Source organism: Acomys minous (genome assembly GCF_964271855.1).
Source record: "Acomys minous genome assembly, chromosome: 3".
NCBI classification, from domain to species: Eukaryota; Metazoa; Chordata; class Mammalia; order Rodentia; family Muridae; genus Acomys; species Acomys minous.
This window is the reverse complement of record NC_140485.1, coordinates 129484867-129511603: the sequence shown is the minus strand read 5'-3', so window position 1 is coordinate 129511603 and position 26737 is coordinate 129484867. Positions and strand designations below refer to the sequence as shown.

At 43.5% G+C, this 26737-nt stretch overlaps 1 protein-coding gene across 2 annotated transcripts in view; it reads right to left on the bottom strand.

Moving 5' to 3' along the window:
• Positions 1-26737, bottom strand: part of SASH1 (SAM and SH3 domain containing 1) — a 305726-nt gene that overhangs the window by 212054 nt on the left and 66935 nt on the right. Inside the window, exon 1 of one of the 2 annotated variants that reach the window (XM_084777497.1) lies at positions 9809-10164. The exons of the other annotated variant lie outside the window; for it this stretch is intronic. Within the exon in view, the coding sequence (XP_084633623.1) occupies positions 9809-9829 (21 nt within the window). The 5' untranslated portion in view covers positions 9830-10164. Of the gene's footprint in view, positions 1-9808; positions 10165-26737 lie in introns of those variants that run through there. 2 annotated transcript variants of the gene reach the window in all.

Sequence of the window (26737 nt, the reverse complement as noted above, 5' to 3'; positions counted from 1 at the left end):
GTCTGAGGACAGAACCTATTATCTAAGAGAAAGACTGTTCTATTCCTTAAAAAAAAAAAAAAACTCTGAGAACAGAAATGTAAATTAATGGCTTCCTTTGGAGCTGTGGCCTGTGGCCTGTGATAAGGCCGGAGTGGCCTGCCCTGTGTATGTGACATGTTTTTCTAAGTTGTATGCTGCCCACGAACTTGTAGCTTTACTCATCTAATCTAAACAGTCCAGTATTAAATATTAAAGAAACTTCACAACAACCCATCTGAAAACAAGGTTTACTTAGCCTTAAGAATGTTCATGTCACTGGACTGAGTAGCTCTACTTTGGGGACTGTGGGAGAAAATAATGTGAAACGAGGACAAAGGCGTTCATACCAGAAGTTCATCCCAGCACGTAATTTGCAATGTGAGAAATTTGAAATAACTTTTAAAGGTCCAACAAAGAAGAAAGACTGGGAAAATGATGTTACTTCTATTACACAGACTTCAAAAAAGATGCTTACAAAGGGGTTTTAGTAGTACAAGGAACATTTGATAAAATTTTAAATAGAAAATCAGAATATTAAATTATGCATAAAATAAGACTTCAAAGCACTGGAGAAGACTGAAGGGGGAAAAAAAAAGGACAAAAAGAAAATACAGCAAATAGGAAGTATCCCCGGGTTTGTAATTACAGCTTTTACTTGTGTCCAAGTTTTTGTTTGTTTTGCAAGGCTGGGGACCAAAGACCAAAGTCAGAGCCTTGGCCATGCTACATGAGCACTGGTGAGCTAGCACCCAGCCCCTGGAAGTTTTCATTTTTATACATGTGAACATGTAGCTCATTTATGAGATGGAAAGATGATTAAAGAACAGTCTGCCTGTTGGTTCTTATCATTAAAAACCTCCAGGTAGCTTTTTCTTTTATTGCTGAGCAGGGTGGCTTCTGCCTCTCAGCCAGAAGTAGCTGATAACTGGCTTTGGTGCAGGGTGCCTTGGATTATGCAAAGAAAACTGAGCCCAAACTTACACCTAAGAGACACAACCTACATCGAGAGAAAAAGACTCTTCAATTAGCAGTAAGGTCAAGGGCCAAGGTCAGGGGGTAGTGTTGGAAGAACAGGAGTGGAGATGCTGTGGTGACATTGTCCACTGTGACCGTGTGAAGTTTTAGTAAAAAATAAAATTGATTTAAAAAACAAAAACAAGCTGGGCATGTTGGCGCACACCTTTAATCCCAACACTTGGGAGGCAGAGGCAGGCGGATCTCTGTGAGTTCGAGGCCAGCCTGGTCTACAAAGTGGGTTTAGGACAGCCAGGGCTGTTACACAGAGAAACCCTGTCTCGAAAACCAAACCAAACCAAACCAAACGACAGCCAGGGCTGTTACACAGAGAAACCCTATCTCGAAAACCAAACCAAACCAAACCAAACCAAGCCAAACCAAACCAAAAACCAAAACCATATCCTGCTTAACATCATTCGGGAGTTGGGTTCAGAAGTCAGTTTCGTTAATTCCGTAGCTGGTTTCCGGGCACAGGGTGGTTTTTGGTTGCCCCTCCCCAACCTTTCTGCTGTGATGGGAGCTGGTGGCTCAGCCTCTTGGCTGCTCTGGCAGTCCTGGGACAGCGGCTAGAGCTGCACCTGGGGTTCTAATTGCTCCCACCACAGACTTCCAAAGGACCCCCTCCCCCCTGCCGACCCCCCCCCCCCCGCCAGTTTCAGTCCTCTCCTGTGCTCTGGCCCTCTTCCCTGCAACCTCCATGCTACCTCCTCTTCTGAGACTGTTGACACGGAGGTTGTCCTTAGGGGTAGACATCCCTAGTTAGTTGCTACTGCCTCCTTCAACCCATGTGTATATTCCCACATTTCATTGGCATTTCCTACTTCTGTAACCCACTTCCCCTCCTTTCAGGATAGAGTAAGCAAGATGCCATGGTTAATGAGAAGTTATGCCTTTGCTACTAATTTTGCTAACACACTCCAGGTCAATATATTACCTCAAAAATGGCCGAAAATATGGCTGTTGTAGAACGCACTTAGAGGAAGCCTCCTTATTTCTTTCTTTATCCCTGGATGTTTTTTTTTCCTCTTTGACAGGCTTTCTTTAAGGTAAAAAAGGCTTGCCATTTCAAACAACATAAACAAACAAAGGAATACAACTGTTATGCGCTAGAGTTGCTCAAGTGTGTGTAATGTAGTTAGTGCAAGTCATTCAAGTTTCACAGGACCTTTGCAAGGTGGGCACTATGCTCATTTTTACTGGCAGGACTCTGGTTTGCAAACTCCTCCCAGTACATTCTGATCTCCAAGAAATGAACAGCTGGCAAGGTATAGACCCTGGATTCAAATGAGTCATCTCATTTCTGAACTGATTATTCCCTCTGGGGCACTTTGTCATTGGTTCCGAAGAAGGTACCGATGCTGTGTGACAGCAGTAGGGCATGCCAAGTGCTTTGTGGGAAAAAGAAGAGTCCACCCAAGTATAGATCTTGGGTGTTTTGCTCACCACCATTTCCCCAGCATGAGATGTGGGCCTCGATACATCTAAAAAAAAAAAATACATGGAGGGAGGGAGGGGCATCACCTCATTGGATGCCCAGGGCAACTCCTTTGTAAGGGGTTAGGAAACACAGTCCGGGAACGTTGGGCTTTGGTTTCGCAGGAGGCTGTCCTTTTTAGGAGTGCTGCCCACATGCAGTCTGAGAACTACCCGCAGTAACAACCCACTCAGCTGTGCCATAACTCATGGCTACAGGCTGTAAGGAGACAGTGGGCGAGCTGCCTGGGTTAGCCCAGAAGAGGCTGCCATGCGTTCATCACGATATATAGTGTCCGGTACATTTTAGGCACCAGATGTGGAGACTTTTATACTCATGGACCCTCTTTTTATTCTCACAAATGTCTCCTGACTCCCAGGTAGCCAGTTGGCTTAAAATTAATTTCCTAAATATCCATTTGCCCAATGGAAAGGTTATTCAAAATACAAGTCTCCTTGATAACTAGGTTTCATTTTAGTGTCTTATGTTTTCTTGTGTTTTGGGGGCAGTTTAACAATGAAACAATCCAACAAACAAAATGGTTCTTGTTTAGGGACAACTAACTAAATTTGGCATTTACAATAGGTATTTGTTGACTTTGAGAAACTTACTCATTTAAAGAATAGGATTCTCTCAAGCACTCAAAAGTTCCCTTTCCTCTCTGACCTACTTTTGGACAGTTAAGCTCTTTTTTAGTCAGAGTATGGAAAGCCTTTTGATTGAGAATTTAAATTAAATTAAAATTTAATTTGATATTTTTTTCTAAGATACCTGAACAGATGTACAAGTGCTCCTGAGGCCACTGAATTCACACCAGTGGGCCTGAAGTGAATTGTATTCCAGCTAAGCTAGGAAAGAAGAAAATAGGAACGAAGACTTGGGCAAGTCCATTAACAGCGTCTTTTCTCCTTCTCCTTCACTGGCACACAAGGAGCATACTGGGGCTCCTCTTATTTTCTGTTTTTGACTTCTTTTTATTTTAAGGAAATTTGTTCTGTGGAATGGCAATTTTAAAAACTGATTTATTCAGATTACATCCCATTTGTTATCCCCTCATTTGTATCTTCCTTTCCCCCTCCCTCCCTCTTTCACCCTATTCCCCTCCCCTAGACCTTTATTTCATCTTTTATGCATTGTTAATAAACCCATAATAGATAGATAAAGGATGCTGTTTTACATTCTTTTAAGTCAGACATAAAAGCCAGCCACCGTATGTACTTCAGAACAGACAAAACTTCCTGAAAGCCTTTTACACACTCTAACCCACTTTTTCACCTAAAAAACATACCCAAATTATCCAAGAGTCACACTTAACATAGGGATGGCAGAGACAGCCAGAGAATCAGATAGCCTTGGAAATATTTACACAGAAATGCTTATAATATTAAATTATTAATTATGTAAATTAAATAGAATATAAATTAAAATATTAACTTCAGACAGATGAAAAAGGGAGGGCCTACAAATGTCTGCCAATCTAACACACTCTTGGATCAGAATTTGTTTTTCGTTGAATATGTTAGCTCTTCTGTAAAATGCCAATTTTTGAAACGAGACAGGGAGATCAAGTGGTTCAGAGCAATTTGGGGAAAAGGTAGAGTTTGGAATTAAGCATTAGAATAATAGAGTCAGAAGCTGAGATTATAAGCACTGATTCCTCTCCTCCAGAGCCCCAACAGGGCATCTCACGGCGGTCCATGTAACTCCAGTTCCAGGAGATCTATACCCTCTCTGGCCTCAGTGGGTATTAAGCACGCAAGTGTTGTACAGACATGCAAGTAGGCAAAACACATACACAAAGAATAAGATTTAAAAATGGAAGAGAATAATGTAATTATTTTAAAACAAGAAACTATCAAAAACTAATCTAAGAAATAATCAGTGATATCTTTTGTTTCTTTTAAAAAGGTTTAAATAAAGAAATATATATATATTTTTTGGGGGGGTAGTATGGTATGGAGCTCAATTGTAGAACACTTGCCTGGCATGGAAGAGATTCTGGGTTTGAATTCTAGAACTGTGAAAACTAGTTACACTTTTTCTTTGTCATTGTTGGTTTGTTTGTTTTGAGACAGTGCCTGGCTAGGTATGCCAGGCTGACCTTGAACTCATGACATTCCTGAGTGCTGGGATGACAGACAGGCACTGCCATGCCCAATTCCTATTTGGGACACAATGTGGTACTAATATAACAGTATCTCTATAGTTTCAGGAAGAATTTTGAGACACCTCTAGACACTGTTTGGGATAAAGACAGCGTTCTTCTTCCTGGTCTGATGTTTGGAAAGCTGAGATCACTTCACTTCTCCTTTGGGTGATTCTTTTTATTACTTTAAAACCTTCCTGAGGGCTGGAGAGATGACCCAGAGGTTAAGAGCACTGACTGCTCTTCCAAAGGTCATGAGTTCGATTCCCAGCAACCACATGTTGGCTCACAACTATCTATAACAAGATTGGTATCCATAATAAATAAATAAATCTTCAAAAAAAATAAAAAATAAAACCCTCCTGAACATTCCTACTCATTCACTCTTCTGGGTTTCATTGCCTTTTTTTTTTTTTTTGAGTGAGAGGAGAAGTAGCTGATAGCAGGTGGGGTTGGGCTATTGACGTGCTCTATCTACATGAAGCCGACCCAATAGCAAAAGAGAAGAGCCCGAAGCTCGAGAGAGGCCCGTGTCCCTCTTGGCTTAGAACTCCAGTGTCTGCAAGCTCAGATTCAGAGCCTCTGATGACTGATACTTATCTTCCATCCTATATGGCTCAAGTACTTGGCTACTTCTTTCTGACGGATTATTACTTACCCTTTACAACAATACCTTGGAGGCAGGAGTCACTCTTGTCTTACAGAAGAAAAGGAAAAAAAAAAGGCAGGTAATCCCCAAGGCCATCCTGCTGCAGAGTAGAGAACCAGAGTTGGAACCCCATTTGTTGCATCTCTGTGTCTCCCTTTCTACCCTCCCTGTTCACTCTCACATAAAGAAGGAAGCAGAAGTAAAATTTAGATGGACAAATTCTGTCACTCTCACAAATTCTGCCTAAAATGCTCACTTGAAATTTTGTACAACTCTTTACCTAGCCTTCTATCATTCTTTAAAGAATGAACCGTCCCTATCTTTTTTTTTTTAAGATTTATTTATTATTATGTATAAAGTGTTTTGCCTGCATGTACACCTTCAGGCCAGAAGAGGGCATCAGATCACATTATAGATGGTTGTGAGCCAACATATGGTTGTTGGGAACTGAACTCCGGACCTCTGGAAGAGCAGCCAGTACTCTTACCCTTTGCGCCATCTCTCCAGCCCCATCCCTTCCCTATCTGTCTTACCCATCCATCTATCTATGAATTTATTATCCTTCCAGTTATGCATACAGTAACTTTTGTGTCATTTATTTTTGCATCAGGCATTGTAGTATGTTATGAAGAAATCCCCATCTTGAAGCAGTTCTGAGCATAGGGAAGAGACAGCATAGAAACAAATTTATCATAGTGTGAGAATTTTAGTAAAAAAAAAAAAAAGCTACTTATGGGCTGGAGAGATGGCTCAGAGGTTAATAGCACCGTCTGCTCTTCCAAAGGTCCCAGCGACCACATGGTGGCTCATAGCCATCTGTAATGAGATCCAGTGCCTTCTTGTGGTGGGCAGGCACACATGCGGGCAGAATAGTGTATAAATAATAAATAAATATTAAAAAAAAAGAAAATGCAACTTATGAGCTATTATGAGAATGTAGAAGTAGAAAGAGTATTTTTCTAACTTTTCTGAGACTATATTTCTTCTAACCATCTCCCTATACAGCCTGGCCTGGTCTTTAACTAACTTTCTTTCTTTTCTTTCTTTCTTTCTTTCTTTCTTTTCTTTCTTTCTTTCTTTCTTTCTTTCTTTCTTTCTTTTTTGAGACAGTGTTTCCCTGTGTAGCCTTGACTATCCTGGACTCGCTTTGTAGACCAGGCTGGCTTTGAACTCACAGAGATCCATCTGCCTCTGTCTGCCTGAAGGTCTTGAACTTTCTGTTTTCTTGCTTCATTTTCCTGTATGCTGGAATTAGAAGCATGAACTATGAAATCTGAATGATTTAAAAATATTTTATTCTGTATGCCTTTACTACATTTATACATATGTATATTTATTATATTTTATATATACTTCATGACTCTTATTACACATATGTGTGTGTGTGTGTTCATGCCCACGTATGGAGATCAGAACATAACCCATGGGAATAGACACCCATACCTGCTGAGCCATCTCACTGGCCCTGAGGATCGCTTTTAATTGGAGTCCTAAAACCTTTAGATTAGTAGAGAAAACACCTGAGCCAAGTTTTCTCAGGGAGGTTTGTGGCTCAGGGCGTAGTGGCATCTTGGGCATCACAGGGGAGTTTAAATGATTTTGATGTTTGAGTGGAGCAAGGGTTGTCATGACTAAGAAAGGGAAGAACGGGATCCAGCTAAAAGAAACCACAACAGTCAAAACATACACAAATAATTTGCTTGGACTCCATACCAGGGGACTATTCAAGGGAGTAAAGGATGACGAAAATACTGTGGGCAAAGAGTTAGGGGCCAGATCAAGAAGGCAATGATGCTCAAGCAAGCAAGAATCACAAGGATATTAAAAACATTCTCAAAAGTATCACCAGAGTACGTTGTAAAATTCATTGTGTAATGCCATTAGACAAATGTTAGTTCTTTCTTGTTCTTTTCCAGAAGTTTCTAGAAGATTCTATTTTAGGATAAATTTGCATTCAGGAGTTGAGCTGGGAGCTTGTTTCTGGGTTTAATGTGCTCTGAATTCCAAACATGGCTTTTGGAACTTCCATGGAGCCTGTGAACCTGCACGGTGGCATGGCTTGGTTGGTGCCCTAATTGTAGCTCACCAAATACTTGGTGTTCAAATAGAAGGCTGTGAGTATAAAAAAGGGGGATGAGGGAAGAGGGCTTGGGCTACAGTGGAAACCTGCTCACTCTGTTGGGGGAGAGAGAGAGAGGCAGTAGGTTGTGGGTTACCCTTAAGGTAACAGCGCTTGAAACTGTTATTGATGCACCACTGTTAAAGTGTCTGCTACACTGCATTAATGCTATTCCCAGGCCTCTGCATTGAGGAATTAAACAGGAAGATTAACTAGTCAAATTAAGACATAGGACTGGGGTTAGTGTTTGCCTCTTATATACAAATTCCTGGCTTTAATCCTCAGCACTGAATAAACTGACTGGGGGTGATGGAACATGCCTATAATCCCAGCACTCTGGAGATGGAGGCAGGTATCAACATTCAAGGTCATTCTCAACTACATTTAATTTGAGGCTAGCTTGGACTATAGGGGGCCATGCTTCAAAAAATAAGCAAAAAACTGGGCGTGGTGGCACATGCCTTTAATCCCAGCACTTGGGAGGCAGAGGCAGGTGGATCGCTATGAGTTCAAGGCCAGCCTGGTCTACAAAGTGAGTCCAGGACAGCCAAGGCTAACACAGGGAGACCCTGTCTCAAAAACAAAAACAAAAACTAACAAACAAACAAAAAATAAAACAAAACAAACAAACAAAAACCAAACACCGAGTGGTGTGGGCATATGCTTTTAATCCCAGTACTCAAGAGGCAGAGGCAGGCAGATCTCTGTGAGTTCGAGGCCAGCCTAGTCTACAAAGCAAGTGCAGGACAACCAGGGCTACACAGAGAAACCCTGCCTCAGAAGACCAAATAAATAAATAAATAAACACATAAACAAACAAACAAACAAACAAACCATATTATGTCATGCACATAATTACTTCTCCATAAGGGGCTGATCTATACTCACTGTTCCACTGGATTTTAAAGCTCCTTTGCTAGTGGTTTTAGGTAGGTCAGGATCTCCTTTCAGTCCGCACTGAGCAATACATCTTTTGCCCCCTCCAGTACAAACCCAAATGTGTTCCCTTCCTTCTCTAAAACAATGCCTCTGTCTCTCGGGCATTAAGAGGGCATAGTCCCATGACATAGTTTCCAGTCAAAATTTGGCATTCAAAAATAAAACCTTCCCTTTTTCAAGAGCCATGGGCAACCAGTCAACAGCAGGCAGTCTTTGGGCACTGAGATGAGAAGTTACCTGCCAACTGGGCTGCTCCGAGACCAGGGGAAGCATAGGAAACAGAGGGGATTTGTGCTGCTGGAACGCCTTTGATGAACACATCTGCACCAAGTTGAAAGGAAAATGGGGCAGCCACTGAGCCTGGCCACTGTGCCTGGCCACTTTCCCCCTCCCAGCTTTCCTTGGGGTTCCTGAGCAATCTCTTGAGGGCAGGACTCACACAACAGAATTGTTACTTTGCTCAAACCATAACCATGGCACCAAGCCCCTCCTCTGATTGGTCCCTCTTAATTACCCATCACCACTTATTTCTGACTTCTGGTTTGACTGTCCCAGAGACGGTAGAAGACACAGACGCAAGCAGAGGCTTGTTACCATCATTTGCCTCCAGTGACATGTCTTCCAGAGTCCCAGGCCACCACTCTATTTTCAACTAACAAGTTTCCATTGAATAGTCACTGTACCAAACACCGCCCTGTCTTCCTTAGAGGCAGTAAACAGAGAAACAGGTCTAGAGTCAAAACAATACATACGGAATCTTAGGAACTATGCATACAGTCGCCTGCAGACCTTTGTGACTTCCCATTTCCTTTTATTTGTCCTCCATGATCACACACACACACACACACACACACACACACACACACACACACACGTATCATTAATATATGTATGTGTCAAAGGAGTTCACACTCTTCAAAATATTGTTCCCACAGAGAATAAACGGTTATGCAGAAAGCTGAGGAAGACACCATTTCAGTGGGATATTAGGTGGTAAATGAGTACCCTGCCAGCCTGGGTCCCCAGAGGCTTGGAACAGGAAGTTCAGAGTCCCAGCCTTCATTCTTAGCGTGTGTGGAAATCTTTTTTAAAAAAATGATTTTGTAGATAAACAGAGAGCTGAAAAGCTTTGGTGTTCAACAGCAAAAACTTTTCTTGGCTTACAAAACCCTTTTTTTAGAGTCCTAGAGGAAAGAAAAAAATTGAACATCAGCATAATTAAATCAATGCATCTTATATAATAAGTAGGAAGTCACAAAAAGGCGAAAACCTGGCGGAGCAGTTTTGAGACAGAGGCTGCCTGACCCCTTTGCAAGTTTGCTCAGTTTCTTACTTACTGGAAGTTTCCCACTATTGTCGCTTCATGTCTAACGGTCAGCAGCACACCAAACAAAGCCAAACAGAACAGAAATCGTAGGGCTTGAAAATCTACAGACTACATACCCCCAAATCTTGGTCCTCCATGTAGGGAGCCGTTCGTGGTCTAGCAAGCCATACGTTCAAAATGGTCCTAGACTTTCGCTCTGACTCAGATCCACGGCTCTGATGTAGTGGGAAGCTGTTTTCAATTCAGGGCAGATGTGGGACACTCCTGTAGCCCTTGAGATTATGAACTTTAAAACAAATTGCCTGGAGCATGATAAGTCCAGAGGCGGTATCAGCTTCCTGAGGCCTCGCTGGGGCTCCTTCCAAACACTTAACGTGTAACACTGGGACAGGAAAAGCAAGCCTGGCCGTTAGGTTCTCAGCCTGTAAAGCAAAGCCTGCAAATGCGTCTTAGGAAGAAGCTCGCGTTTACGGCTCCGAGTGCTTAACCAGACCTTCAGACGCATTGGGAACAAACATCAGGCATGGAAACGCTCCTCCCTTCTGGGTCCCCCGATACTATCTTTATGGCGTTTGTCTCACGGTGTTTGCTTTTTCCAAAAGCTGAAATTGAATTGTTCTGGTTCAGGCTTTTCTTGCCTCATGAGAGGGAAGGGGAGGACTAGTCTAAGAAACATCTAGAAATCCATTTAGCACGGCAAATTTAATGTTCTAGAATTAGTGTCCACATGGCACAAACTCCCTGTGTCTTGGCACCCCCTCTGTTCAGAGACTGCTTTGTAGGATTGGCTGGACCTCCAGATATAACTCCACCCACACAAACTCAGGCTGGGGCTTAATATATTTTAATCCAGGTTAATAGCCCTGAAAAGAAAGGTTATAAAAACATTAATTTTTAAAGGCATCCAAAGGGAAATTTTAAATTCATTTTAAAAATATTTATTTATTTATATATGTTTGTTTGTTTGTTTTTTTTTTTTTGAGACAGGGTTTCTCTCGCTCTCTCTCGAAATAAAAGTTTCATATAATAAGCCGAGTGTGGTGGCACATACCTTTAATCTCAGCACTCAGGAGACAGAGGCGTGTGGGTCACTGAGAGTTTGAGAGCAGCCTGGTCTACAAAGCGATCCCCGGACAGCCAAAGCTACACAGAGAAACCTCGTCTTGAAAAAAAAAAGTTTCATACACTTAAAACTGTAAAAGTTGGTGTTTATTGTTGTTTTATTTACACAGATATGTCTATGTGTGAGTCACATCAGCAAAGAAGGAAGTGATCACTGCATTAAAACACGTATATTGAGCGGCTCCACCCGGCAGCTGATGGAAACAGATGCAGAGACCCACAGCCAAACCTTGGGTGGAGTGCAGAGAGTCTTGTGGAAGAGTAGGAGGGGGAAGGATGGAAAGACTCAGAGGGGACACGAGCCCCACAAGAAGACCAACAGAGCCAAGTAACTAGGGCTGGGGGTGGGGCAGGGCTGTGGAGACTGAAGCTCCGACCAAGGACCACGTGTGGACTGGACCTCAGCCCCCTACAGAGATAAACTGATGGGCAGCTCCGTCCTCATGTGCGTCTCCCAGGAAGGGGAGTGAGGGCTGTCGCTGACATGGACTCTCTTGGCCTGCATTTCAATCACTTTCCCCTGGTGTGGCTACCTCACCAGGTCACAGGGGAAGAGGATGTGACCAGTCCTGATGTGACTTGATATATTGGGGTGGGAGGGTGGGTGGAGGCTCCCCTTCTCTGAGGAGTAGGGGAAAGGGAAGGGGGAGAGGAAACAGGGACGGAGAGCAGGACTGGGAGGAGAACCTGGGTGCAAAGTGAATAATTAATAAAATAAAATACATCTCTTTATAAAAAGCCACATATGTTTTAAAACAGTACAATCCAGAGCTGACGAGGTGGCTCTGTGGATAAAGCGCTTGGCACACAAGCCTGATGGATAATCGGAATTACATCCCTGGCACACAGCGTGGGGAGAGAGCATCCATTCCTGAAGGTTGCCCTTTAACTGCTACATGGACACTGGCATGCACATACATGTGCAATGCACACACACACATACACACACACACACATACACACACACGCTAATGTATAAATAGACAACAATTTTGTTCCTTAGTGACATGATGGAGCTGGTCTCCAAGTCACCAAAGATCCTTGGAGGTGTGAGTAGGGAAAGGCTCAAACTGCCAATTAAACTCCTTCTTAGGAATGTGTGAAACCATCACCAAGCAGTATTTCTTGTTTTTTATTTTATTCTTATTTATTTATTCTTTTGACAAGGTCTCATATAGCCCATGATAGCCTTGAAGAATGGGCTATGTAGCTGAAGATGACCTTGATCCTCCTGTCTCTCGCTACCTCCCTAGGGCTGGGCTTGTAGGCATGTGCCACTATTTCTAAGTTATCAAGTAGCAGTTAGCATAAGGGGTACCAAAAGTTTTGGATAGGACAGAAAGGGATGCCTCCCTACATCTCTCTCTAAAGGGATGAGATAAACCGTTCGTGAGTCAGTTTGTCTATTTGTACGAAGACTGAATTCAATAGATGATTTTCTTTCTTTCTTTCTTTCTTTCTTTCTTTCTTTCTTTCTTTCTTTTTTAGTTTTTCAAGGCAGAGTTTCTCTGTGTAGACTTGCCAGCCCTAGACTCACTTTGTAGACCAGGCTGGCCTCGAACTCACAACGATCCCCCTGCCTCTGCTTCCGAGTGCTGGGATTAAAGGCATGCGCCACCAAGCCTGGCTCTTTATTTTATTTTATTTTTTAAGATTTTATTATTTACACAGTATTCTGCACACATGTGAGCCAGCAGGCCAGAAGAGGGCACCGATCTTATTATAGATGGTTATGAGCCATCATGTAGTTGCTGGGAATTGAACTCAGGCCTTTTGAGAGAATAAACAGTGCTCTTACCTCTGAGCCCTCAATAGAGCATTTCTAAAGCCCCAAACCTCAATGATCAGTGATGGCGTAGTAGTTGAGCCCTGACGGGCCAGAGAGCCAGGACTTCTCTCCTTCTGTTTTTAGACATCATCACCAACTGTTGCTGTCTTAACATTTCATGGCCTTCCTCCTCCTTGGAGTTTTCATTTCTAATGGAAGCTGAAAAGGCAAAATTTAGCTAGAAAGTGGGAGCTGCGGAAGAGGAAACTTAGGACTCCTAAAGACTAGGATCCTAGGTCTTCTTTGGCCATCTCTCTAGCCCCCTACTTCTCTCCCATAGCTCAGGCCTCCTTGCCTAGGGTTCACAGCCCACAAAGGGCTGGGCACTCCTACATGGATTATCAATTAAGAAAATACCTCGGGGGTGAAGAGATGGCTCAAAGGTTAAGAGCACTGCCTGTTTTTCCAAAGGTCCTGAGTTCAATTCCCAGCCACCACATGGTGGCTCACAACCATCTGTAATGAAATCTGTTGCCCTCTTCTGGTATGCAGGCACACATTCGGGCAGAATACTGTATAATAAATGAATAAGTATTTTTTTTTTAAAAATAAAAAATAAATAACAACAAAAAAAGACACACACACACACACACACACACACACACACACACACACACACAAAAAAAAAAAAAAAAAACACCTCACGGGCCACAAGCCAATCTGACAGAGGCTACTCCTCAGCTGAGATCCCCTCTTCCCTGTTGTCTTCAGTGAGTGTGTCAAGTGGGCAAAAACTACCCGGCACACCTGATTTCTCCCTCACCCTCCATCTATACAAAGGAAATGCTGGATAGTTAATCTTTCCCTAGCAACAAAAGAGGAAGTCTGCTGCCTGAGATATGGTGTTTAGTTTTGTATTTGGGTCTAGGAAGCACAAATAGTTAGGCTCATAAAAGCGGTACCTGCCAGTGTACATTGGCTGAATGTTCCTGTTTATGCACCAGGCAAAGATCCACAGCCCTCCTCTGTGATGCTTTTTCACAGTCCAGAGGGACACCCTTTCAACCTCATGAAGGAGCTAAGACACGTTGGTAGCATCCTGTTAGGGCCAGTGTTACCATCAAGATGTGCTTTCCACGCACCTATTTTCATTTCTAGGCCATGGTTTGATACTATAGGAATATTCTTCAAAAATAAACATGTATAATGCCGATGCTGAGTCAAATGTTGCCCCACTCCTATTCTCAAATTCCTGTACCAAAGTCTTACTCCCTTGATCGCACAATGTGACCTCATTTGGAAAAGGACTTTTACAGAGGTAATGAAATTAGAAGGAGGTGATCAGGATTGACCTAATCCAATTCTAATGATGTTCTTATAAAAAGGAAAAAAAAAAGGCGTCGTCATAGAGACACATGTGTAGGGAGAACACTACGCAGGAAGACAGACACCCACAAGCCAAGGTGAGAGGCCTAGAACTGGTCCTTCCCTCTCAGGGGGAGCATCCCCAACCACACCTCCAGCTCAGACCTCCAGACTCCACAACGTTAAGGCAATAACCGTGCAAGCCATGACAGAGTCTCTGTTCTGGCAGCCCTAGCTAGAGAATACAACTATCATCGTCCAAAACCTGAGCTTCACACTGCAGCGTGTGCCCTATTCTGTCCCTGATGCTCAGCACACACAGATCAAGGCACTTTAGTGCCACGGGGTGGAGGGATGGGAGAAAAGAACATCAAGAATGTGCTGACCCATTCCTTCAGTAGTCATTCATTTATTTAGTTCCTTAGCTTTCCTTTTACGTTAAAAGCTGCACGTCTCTCTCTCTCTCTCTCTCTCTCTCTCTCTCTCTCTCTCTCTCTCTCTCTCCCTCTATCTGTGTTTATATGTATACCCATGCATGCCTGTGTGTACATATGTGCCTGTGGAGATCAGTGGACAGCTTTGGGGAACTGAGGATTGTTTCTATTACCATTTAACTTCCAGGGCTTAACAACAGGTTATCAGATCTGGGTGTGGTGGCACACGCCTTTATTCTTAGCATCCAGGAGGCAGAGGCAGGTGGGTCCCTATGAGTTTGAGGCCAGTCTAGTCTATATATGGAGTTTCAGGCCATCCAGGACTACATAATGAGACCTTGTCTCAAAACATACACACACAGAGACATGCATGTACATGTGCACGTGCACACGCACACATACACACACACACACACACACACACACACACACACACACACACGCACAAATAACGTTCTTTACCTATGGAACCCATAATTTTTTTAAGGGTTTCTTTGTGTAGCTCTGGCTGTTCTGGACTCTCTTTGTAGACCAGGGTGGCCTGGAACTCACAGAGATCCACCTGCCTCTGCCTCCCAGAGTGCTGGGGTTAAAGGCATGCGCCACCACACCCATATGGAGCCCATGATTTTATACAACTAATGTAATTTGAAAAGTTACTGACATCTCTCTCTTTTTTTTTTTTGCCACCTCTCAAGCGAAGGGAGGAATGAAATAATGCAATAAAGCACAGCAAAGATCTTCAGAAATAAAGAGACCAGCTGAGGAGAGGCTATACCTGCAAACACTCGTGAAACTATCACACTCAGGGAGCGTGTGCTTTGGTCCACACGAGACAGGACTTCCCAGCTCTAGATGTCTGATGCAAGCAGCACACGACGCCAGAAGTCTGTAATACACCCTCTTAAAAACTTTTCTCCAAATGCAAACCAAGGCAGCAACATGTTATTTCATACCACAAAGAGGTAGGCCATATTGATTTTCTCTTTACAGTACTTTTTTCAAAATGAAAGGGCCAGTGTAGACACAGCTTAGCAGGAGGGGCATCCACCTCAAACAGATGAGGACTTGTGTTTGATTCCTAGCACTGATATGATGAGACGTAACATGCTGAGGAGTGGGGATGGCAGACCTACATTAACACAATCATTTACTACACAGAGCTGGTTGCCATAGTTTCCAAAGATAAAATACAGACTGAATCCAACACTGTGATTCCCAGATGCAGAGAGTCTGGCCAAGTTCAGAAGGGAGGAACTTGTGCAAAGCCAGCACGAAGCAACACACAAATTCCCCAGCTTTAAGATTTATTAAAAAATCAATCTCCAGCGGCTTACTTCTTAAAAAGCACAGAGGAAAATAGTCTCTAAGTACTGAAAATGTTTATAACTCAAAGCTCGGACCAAACAAGACTGTCTTCAAACTAGGCAGGAAATGGGAGGCAGGTGGATGTGGGCCCAGAGTGGGTGGGATTACTTGAGGCAACTTTTCAAAGGCTGCTTTCGAGTGTTCAGAAACTCATTTTAAAAAAATGGTTCTCACAGAATTGATTGCCTGGTGATGAGGAGGTTTGGAGTTGTCTGGTGTGGTGCTGAGCTGAGTTAAGTGCCACAACCTGGAAATCAATAACTGCTTAACTTTTTTTTCTCACATATTTACCACTTGTGTGTGACCTGGCAGCTTATATATACATAATTCACAATCAACCTCAATCTGCCTAACTTTCTCATGAGCACTAAAAATAATGCTGAAAGCTTTATAGAGCCCTGCAATATATCTTTTTTGGAGAAAAAAAGAATAAAAATTTAGTTGTGTCAGTTTCACGTGCAGGTCAGTTCTCACTGTACATACTCGGAAAAGTCCAGTGTATTATATTACTTTATTTCACAACTCAAACATTTCTTCTCAAATGAAAGAATCCTCCCAGTGCATTTCATGCCTTCCCAATATGTTTTTCGAAGAAAGAATTTCACAGCACTGAAAATCCTTAACATCAATCAAGATTTCCTGAACTTGAAAGTGGCTGGTGAGAGTCTTCCACAAGGAGAAACGGCTCTCTGTTGTATCACTTGCTGTTTGTGCAATTACTCAGTGTACAGAGGTCTTATATTTTTGGGGTGCATTGGGTTTTGTGTGGGTTTGGGGTGATTCAAATGTGAAGGTTTCACACAATATCCTTTGCAACTCTCCGGTGATTTTTGCTTGTTTGTTTTTTGTTTTTGTTTTTTGATTTTTCAAGCCAGGGTTTCTCTGTGTAGCCTTGGTAATCCTGGACTCGCTTTGTAGTCCAGGCTGGCCTCGAACTCATAGTGATTCGCTTGCCTCTGCCTTCTGAGTGCTGGGAATAGGCAAGTGCCACCACCTTTGCCTGGCTCTTCCAGTGAGGTTTTAGCACCTTGTTTCTCAGCACTGGCTGCTGATAGCCAGCTAGGGGTGCTGTAGAAAGCGCTGGCTCCCAACTTGCTCCTTTGGAAGGCTAATCAGAAGATACGGTGGGACTCAAAGGTCCCTCATTATTGGGTAAGTCTGAGACATTTTATCTCATGGCTTTTAAGTTTTTAATTTAAATTTTACTTCTTTTATTATTAATTTAAAAAATTACAATGTAATTATAACATAATTTTTCCTCAAAAGCCTCCCATATATATTTATGACTTCTTTTTTTGTTGTTACTGCATGCATATACGTACCTGTGTACACCTATATATTACTAAATATAATCTCCTCAGTTATAATGTTATTTGCACATAGTTTTCCAGTCTGGCTGTTTAGTATTGGATACCCAATTCCCAGTCCCAGTGGACACATTTACAAAATATTCCCACACCTAAGGAAATCATGCAAGATGGGCTTGAAAGGCTGTAATACGAATTCCCTCTTATTATTGTCTAGCCATGGGAACTTAAAAAAATAGTACCAAAGGTTCAATGGTTAAGAGCCTTCTGCTCAAGCATGAGACACTGGATTAGAGTCCTAGCACCCCACTGGTCAGCTCACGATTGCATGTTACTCTGGCTCTAAAGGATCCATGGGCACCGGCATACACATGTGCACATATAGATAATGCCCACACACACATAAAATAAATCCTCAAAAAGTAGTACTGTGAAGACTAGCTCAGTCTAGGGGATGCTGTTGGACATTTGGAGGTTTTTACTTTCCCAAGTGATTTTTAGGTACAGCTAGGCTAAGAGCCACTGATGCATTTGAAGCAGCAGCCAACTGACTGAGTGCATGCAAGGGCAGTTTATGGAGAGACCACAAAAGATAGATATATAGCCTTACAGGGATATCTTCTTTTGAGTCTGGACAGCCTAGGTGGTGATGGTGGTGGTGTAAGGTTTGTGTATTTGAGACAGGGTCTCGCTCTGTAGCCCTGTTTCACATAGAACTAGCTATGTTGACCAGGCTAACCTGGAACTCACCTGCCTCTGTATCCTTCCTCCTCCTCCTCCTCCTCCTCCTCCTCCTCCTCTTCTTTATTTTTTTGAGACAGGGTTTCTTTGTATAGCCTTGGCTGTCCTGGACTCGCTTTGTAGACAAGGCTGGCCTTTACCTCACAGCGATCTGCCTGCCCCTGCCTCTTGAGTGCTGGGATTAAAGGCATGTTCAGCAAGCCCGGCCTGTATCATTCTTTTATAGATTAGCAAAGTAAAACGTGGAGCAGTGACGTTACTTGCTTGGGTGTCCTGTGTTAAGCAGAATCACATAAATCAGTTCTCATGTCTCTCTCTCTGCTCATTTTTTCCTTCCTGTCCAGTCTTCCCTTAAAAGACAATAGGTAAAGAGAGAAACACAGGCCTCATGTGCTGTATCTTTTTGACATCAGAGTCACTATTAGAAACAATGCTAGCAGTAGCTCCAAGACATGCTCTATGTGTATTAGTTTAATGATCTTGGGCTGGGATACGACTTAGTCAGTACAGTGCTTGCCTTGGAGACACTGAGGACCTGGCTTCTGTCCGCAAAATCTAACTTTAAAAACCAAAGCAAAACCAAATAACACAGGCACTGTCTGTGTGAGCCTCCAGCATAGAGCTGAGCATCTGGTTTTCTAGTGCTTTCTACATAGTGAACTTACGTTTTGTTATATCAGTATGGAAGGCTCAACATCAGTCAGGCAACACTTTTTTGGATTCTAGAATTTCGAGAAGTGGGAAGGCTGTGGAATTTGATATGGTCTTACAACACGCCAAAGAAGAAGAAAAATGGAAAAGAACAGAGTTTTTTTTCTCTTCCCTCCAATGTCACTGTGTATGTGAATCTGTTCTTTTCTGCAAAAGGAAGGTTATGTCAACACTGAGGAGGAATAGCATACTGTTTTAATCGTTTCACGGAGAAGAATGGCTAAGCTTACATGCCATCTTATGTGCAAAGTTCATTTCACCTGTGCTAGACATGGGCCTACAGTGGTGACATGGGTCCTTCTACCTGCTTGTAGCATAGGTGTTCAATGGGCATGCAGACCAAGAAGGGGTATGAAAGCAGATTAGTAAAACGGTCATTATTAACTTGTGCATCTTGCTTGTGTTTTTAGGCAGAGTCTCATGTATCAGGCAGGCATCACACTTGCTACATAGCTGAAGATGGCCTTGAACTTCCAGTCCTTCTACCTTTATCCCTTGAGTGTTGGGGTGGGGGTGGGGCAGGGTATTATTGATGTGCGCTACCATTCCTGGTTTCCGGAGGTCCGAGAGTTCAAAATCAGGGCTTCCTGTATGTTAGACATGCTCTCCACCAGCTGAGTTATATCTCTAGGCCCAGTTGGTGTTAAAGTTGACACAAGAAGTCCTCAGAGGGAACGCAGAGGTGGAGACAGGAGTTCCTTTGTGAAGAGCAGATAGGTAAGTGGAGGCAACATCTGAACTACAAGCTCTTCTCGGTGTGGAAGGAAAGCATTGCAAACAAACAAAATTTAAACTGCACGGTGGCTGGTGGGTGGGCAGGGGGTGTTGATAGAGTCAGATGCTGGGGAAGTTCAAGTATAATGGGGTACAGAGGGAGGGGAAGAGCATACGACAGGGGGCCATAGGCTCTTGAGCAGCCATCTTGGGCAGCCACCACAGGCAACGGCAAGCAGGGTGGACATTTAGCTGAAACCTAGTCAGAAGCCACTGGAGAATTTTAAACAGAGAAGCAGCACCAACTGTGCCTTAATGCACTTCCTGTGGTGTGTGCAGAAAGTTCTAGAGAATTCTGAAGACAATAATGAGCTTTCTCTACGCAAATGACACTTGCTAGAAAAAAGCTGAAGTTATAAAATCTGCATGTATTTTTTTTTAAAGGCAATCTTCTGTGAACCCACTCCTTCTCCCTCTTATTATTTTTTTTTTTTACCACAATTATTCTACATTTAACATTGGGGCTCAATGTATAGACCATCTAGCATTAACCTATCTGTGGAGGCCAGGAATACATTTGCCAACTCTGGTGTGCTTCTGTGTCAAAAGAAAAGACAATAGCATCGTTTTAGACAACTGTCAGCAAATGCATGCAGTCACGCTCCGCTTTCATCAGAGACAGGTACTATGTTGAAAGCAAGCAACCCCTACTCACATGTCACCTCATCAGACCTCAGGTGAAACACTGGATTCCCTGGTTTCATCATTTTAGACAGGGTGAGATAAGCAAGCATGAAGGGAAGGCAGGATACAGGATGGATATCAGACAAGCATTACGTTCCCACCGTGAGAGAGTGTTTGACATCATATACATAAAGTTAAGACTGTTGACTTTTTGTCCTTGGCTGGTGCCATAGTTTGAGCAAGACCCCCGGGCCCAGATCTGCCCATCATAATGTTCTTCTTGTAGGTTTCTAGGACCCTCTGGATCCTTCTATTTCCCTATTCTCGCATGCTTCTCTCACCTACAGTCCCAATAGGATGTCCTCCCTCCTGTCCCACTTTCTTGGTAAGTGAAGACTTTCATGGGACATATTCCTTGGGCTAGTGTCCAGATATAAGTGAGTATATACCATTTGACTCTTTCTGCTCCTGGGTGATTCATTATGATCATTTCTAGTTCAATCCATTTGTCCACAAATTTTGGGAATTCCTTGTTTTTAATAGCTGAGTAGTATTTAATAGTGTAAATGTACCACACTTTCTTTATCCATTCTTCTACTGAGGGACACTTAGGCTGTTTCCAGGTTCTGGCTATTATGAATAAGGCTGCTATGAACATGGTTGAGCAAAGTTCTTTTTGTGTGCTGGAGCATCTTCTGGGTATATTCCAAGGAGTAGAATAGCTGGGTCTTGTGGAAGCCCTGTTCCCAGTTTTCCCTACCCAGATCTAGCCAATGGATAGGACATTCTCCACAGTTGAGTGGAGAGTGGGGTCTGACTTTCACATGAACTCTAGTGCCCCATATTTGACCACGTCCCCTGGATGGGGAGGCCTGGTGGCACTCAGAGTAAGGATAGCAGGCTACCAAGAAGAGACTTGATACCCTATGAGCATATACAGGGGGAAGAGGTCCCCCTCAGTCACAGTCATGGGGGAGAGTAAGGGGGAAATGGGAGGGAGGGAGGAATGGGAGGATACAAGGGATGGGATAACAATTGAGATGTAATATGAATAAATCAATAAAATATATTAAAAAAAAAAGACTGTCAACTTTCCCCTGGGCCAGCCAGAAATGCATCTTCTATCCTCAGATTGTCTTTTTCTACTCCCCAGGTAGACAAGGAGCTAATATAGTCCCCAATGATCAATACGGTCCCCAATAATCCTGGCAGTGTCATACACAGATGGAATGGATAAATGTAGCATTTCTATAGCCCTGAAAGGCAAACTCTCTTCCTTTTCATATTTTCACTCAAGACAAAGTGTAGAATGTGGTGGTGCATGACTTTAATCCCAGCACTTGGGAGGCAGAGGCAGGTGGGTTGCTGTGAGTTCGAGGCCAGCCTGGTCTACAAAATGAGTCTAGGACAGCCAAGGCTACAGAGAAACTATTTCTCGACCCCCCCCCCCCCCAAAAAAAAAGAGAGAGAGATTTTCGCTGGGTGTGGTGGTGCATGCCTTTAAACCAGCACTTGGGAGGCAGACGCAGGAGGATCCCTGTGAGTTTGAGGCCAGCCTGGTCTACAAAGTGAGTCTAGGACAGCCAAGGCTACACAGAGAAACCCTGTCTTAGGAAAAAAGAAAAAGAAAAAGAAAAAGACAAAGTGTATTTCTATGATCAAGTTATGAAGTCCCAAACTGGGGGCCTGTGGTGGCAACTTGGGCAGGCCTTACTGCAGCCACACTACCAGGCAATGCTACAGTCATCGGTTTTAATGGAAGTTGTTAATGTCACCTCCATCAGAACGGTCGCCTTGGGCTGACATTTTGAGCCCTGCGCAGGTGTTCTTGGCCAACACTCTAATGTAGGCTATTATGCTGTCAATGAGGCATAGATGTGCTTTCTATCTGAACTGAGGGCGGTGCACTAGCCAAGTGTATAACTCTTTCTGCAGGCATCAGAATGGTGTTCTAGCTCACTGGTCCTGAGCACAGCCGTCTGTTTCCTTAAGACAGGAGATTTTAGGGGCTGGAGACATAGTCCAGTTGCTAGAGTGCTTGCGTGGCATGCATGAAGCTCTGAGTTTGATCCCCAGCACCTCATAAACTGGGTGTGATGGCATATGTCTGTTATCCAAGCACTTGGGCAGCTTGAACTACAGGGGGCGGGGGAAGTAACCAAGGATGCTGGGCTCTCAAAAGCCGGACATCTTTAAGAACTGGAAATACATCCGTCATCTTCTGATTTTGCTGGAAACGTAGTCACACACACACACACACACACACACACACACACACACACACACACACACACACACACACACACACGAGGTTTCTCTTGGGCATTTACTAGCTACCAGGTACCCCAGAGGAGCCAACATCAGTGTTGCTAAGCAGTCTGCCTTACAGGTGCCTTGCAATAGTTTTTGCTGCTTCTGGTCTTCTCTCCCACTCACGTCTCTCAAAGCTCACCTCCATCACCTCTCCTGAGGGTAGGCTCACCTCCATCACCTCTCCTGAGGGTAGGCTCACCTCCATCACCTCTCCCAAGGGTTCTGTCCCAGCAAAGCTGAGTTTCCTAATGTTCAGTGTCTTCACAAATTTACTCTACTCTGCCATCCTCTTTCTTCTAAGTGCAAAGTATCCATTCATTGAGCATTTTGTTCTCAGACTTGGTCCCTGGGCTCTCTCTGATGTGAAGCTCTGTTTTCCTTTCACATAGCATCTGGAGGCCCTGCAGTTGGCTTTGTGGCCATCCCTGGCACTGCCATATGGTTGTGGATACCTGGTCCTGAGAGTCAGCCCACTCTCAAAAAGCAGGGAGGGGCTGCTAATGAGGCAGTACTTTCTTTGTCCCATGGCCTCAGTAGCTCGTCAGGGTGAGAATGGTGACTCAGGAAGGACATAGGGTTCCTTTCAGCATGAGGGAGTGATTTAGAATGGGTTTTGACCTTGAGAGTGACCTTGCCTGGTTGGCTGGGAAAATCTTGGTTTTATGCAAGAGCTAAGTGGTAAGAAAGGAGCTCAGTTAGCAGTGGCATTGCTGCTTTCTCACAGTGTCTGACAAGACAGACACTGGGAAGTGAGAGAGAGGGGGGGGGAGAGAGAGAGAGAGAGAGAGAGAGACAGACAGAGACAGAGACAGAGACAGAGAGGAAGAGACAGAGACAGAAAGACAGATATCTCTGAGAAGTGGGGAAAGGTTTTACTGGAGATCTGAGTGGCTCTAACTTGCAATAAACCTAACAGAGACAAGTCACGAGACAATCTTATGCTTTTTTGTTTACTTTTCATCTGTTACCCAAGGGTAAAAAGAACATCTTGAAGATAAATGGATTTTTTCCCATTTTCTTCTCCTTCCCACCCCCAATGACTTGAGTTTTTTTCCTCTTCCTTCTCTTATTTTCATTCCTTTGACTGACAGTTTCGGTGGCAGCACGAAGGGGCAGCACTAACCCCGCTGTCTGCCTCCAGCCGCCCCCAAGAGGGATGCGGTTGTTTCTGGGTAACACTGGCTGTCATTCCTGAAGCCTGCCTGTGAGCCCTGAAGATTTGGGCCAGCAGCTCTGGGCCCTAGTGGCACAGTGGCTGTTCTACATGGCTGGGCTTTCTATGAAGTAAATCTCTTGACAAGCAATTTGCTTCCGCCACCTGTACCTAGACATCCTTTGCTCCATCTGTGCAATGTACCCAGTTCCCTCTGCTCCTAGGATCTATCCAACCCAAAGCCCCATTTTCCTTCAAGCTGGCAGCTGCAGGTGCCGCAATTGGCCTCCCGTCCTGTCCTGACACTGCCTTCCATCGCCATCATGGGACCCTGGGTGTGGAAGTACTCCCACCGCTGTGCAGCTCCACAGATCAAGCATGGTCTGTGTGAGGTTCCATTTGGCACTTAACATAGTCAGGTCATCCGTTCTTTCTCCTAAGCATGTGGGGATATGTGTAAGTGGGAAGGACACAGGCACGAGAACACACTGAAGACCAACAAATGCTCATGGAAAATTGATGCCACACCAATATGCCTCTGACTCTGGAACACGTGTGTGTGTTGTGTGTGTGTGTGTTGTGTGTGTGTGTGTGTGTGTGTGTGTGTGTGTGTGTGTGTGTATCCACATTTAAAGTTGGTTGGCTGTGATGGCTCCTGCTTATAACCCTGGCCCTTGGGAGTTGCGGCAAGAGGATTGTTACTATAAGGTATAGACTACATAGTAGGTTCCAGGCCAGCCTAAGCCACACACTAAGACCTTTGGTCAAAAACTCACAAAATGTTCTAGTAAGATGCCATTATGTTTCAGGTGGTTTTTCCTCCCAGCCCTTAACTCCTGGGAATAACTCATTAAATATTATGCACACACCTAGGCTCTTCTCTGATGAGCCCATAACTTAAAATAACTCATTTACTATATTCACATTTATATTCTGCTGTGTGGCTGGTGACCAGAGATCAGACACCGTGTGTCTGTCTTCCCCGCATCTTGCCAGCTGAATCTCAGCGTGGGTCTGGCACTATGCCAGAATCCCCTCGACTACGGATGCTCTACTTCCTATTTCTTGCCTAAGCTATAGACCACAGGTTCTTTAACTGACAGGTGTTGCATCCATACAATACACAAGAGATTACTTTTACAAAATGTCAAGCTGTATGATGTTTTGAGATGGTGTAAGAATGTCAACAGTGTCTTAGTCCTAGGCCTGACTTGTTCTTTGCACACTGTTTGTAGGGGTCCAGAGTTCTTCTCATGGCATGGAGCCAGGTCCTAGCCTTGTTTTTCCAGGCACTTCTTTCTTCTTCTTCTTCTTCTTCTTCTTCTTCTTCTTCTTCTTCTTCTTCTTCTTCTTCTTCTTCTTCTTCTTCTTTTTCCTCCTCCTCCTCCTCCTCCTTCTCCTTCTTCTCCTTCCTCTTTCTTCTCCTTTTTTCTTCTCCTTCTCCCCTCCTCTTCCTCCTCTTCCTCTTCCTCCCCCTCCTCCTTCTCTTTCTCCTTCTTCATCTTTGACTTTATAACTCATTTATACAATGGATAAAATCTATTCAGTTAGGTGTATTCTGGATTAAGGGGGTACAATAATATTCAAAAGCCAGCCCTGGCTCTACTGTCATGGAACACACACCAGCTGCAGCAACACAAGCAGGAGCAAAGGAAGCAGGGACAGGGTGGGCCAAAGACACATTTTGAGGGCTGCTAGTTTATGTATGTGTTTGGCTAGGATAAAAAACTAGAGAGGCATTTTGCCCTTGCTTTGAAATAACAAGAAAAAGCAAAAGCTGGACTTCCACTGTCTGTGCCTCTGAGGTTCATGGGAATTTAAAAGCATTTTACACCATGGGCACAGGCAAGCCTGTCCCTTTGGAGGATTTTGGCAGAGTCAGATCTATGTAAATTTTTCTAATGGTAGGTCATTTTGTATGATTCCAAGTTTTCTTCAACAGGAGTTGCCTCACCATGGCATGAACATCTCCTTAATCTCTAACCTTTCATAATGGTCTTTGGGCACTGTCTAGTCAAAACATATACATGAAAAAGGTAACAGAGATGAATAGAAAGTAGGAAAAATATCAGGTGGTTTGCTTGGGGCCATGACAACCATGAAATGAGCAAACATTTAATTTGAGGTTGAGGTAAATGAGAAAGCCGTTAATCTCCCATAGTGGCTTCCAGGACATGTGATACAAGCCTTCTCGAGACACATACCAGAATTGCAGCCATTATGGTAAGTGTTTAACTCACACTGAATTATCCCCTTGAAGTACAGCTAAAAGCTTTCTGGATTTAGTTGATTACCAAGGTTGTGGCCAAATGAAAGAAGCCCATCTATTCTTTATGTGCAGCCATTTTTTGCAGTCCTCTTCTCAGTACAAGGCATATGTTTGGTCACTAGTTGAGATGACTGCGTCAGATGAGCTTGATGCCTCAGCCTGATTTGAAGTTGTGTGACTCTGTACTCAACAAGGGGTTGGCTAAACTGCAAAGCCAAGAAAGGGCAGACAGGGCTCGAAGGCTCAAGAACAATCTCAAACCATGCTATTAATGTTTCTCTTTCCATTTTCTCCTAACAAAGACACACAGAGAAATAACCACTATTACCTCTATGGCTTTGGGCATATAGTTTAACATCTCTGAGTGTCAATTCCACATCTGTGGAATGGGAGCAATAAAAAAAATACATACAAATATAGAACAAATAAAATGAGATAACTGAATACAGATTACATAGTGTGAAGTTTAGTTCAGAGTAGTTCAATACACACCAAGCTACTATTATGGATACCATACCATGTCAATGAAGAAAAATCAATGCTTTAGTTAGGATTTTTTAGTTAGATAATTTTGAAAACGGCTCATGGCAGTACAAAGTGTTATGTGCATTCTAACGAGTGGAAACAGGGAACCAAGTGTTCATTTATTTAACAAGCATTTTCTCTGTGCTTTGGCAGTGGGTAAGACAGGGAGGCAGATAAAAAAAAGCTCCTGTCACATCTTGAAGTCCAGGGGGACAGATGATTGAATAAACATGACATCTGTGCTCCATGAAAGTCCCGAACTTCTAAGGGAAGACTCTGATTTTATGAGGAGAGGAAAGTCAGTAACGTGAGATATTAGGTCAGACCCTGCTGACTTCTAGCTTCAAGATCTATTGTCCCTAGGCTACAATGTCCCTGCTAGGTGGGGATAGGAGTTTAGGAAATTCTGGGGAAACTCTGGGACTCAGGTTCAAGCCAGGGTTCCAGGACCAGAAGCTTTACACAAGTATAAGAGGAGTCACGGAGAACGTTTAGGATCAGAGCTGGGTTCTCTTCCTCACAGTTCCATACACCTCTGGTGCTGGCTCTGAACTCCACTCTTCGGAGTGGA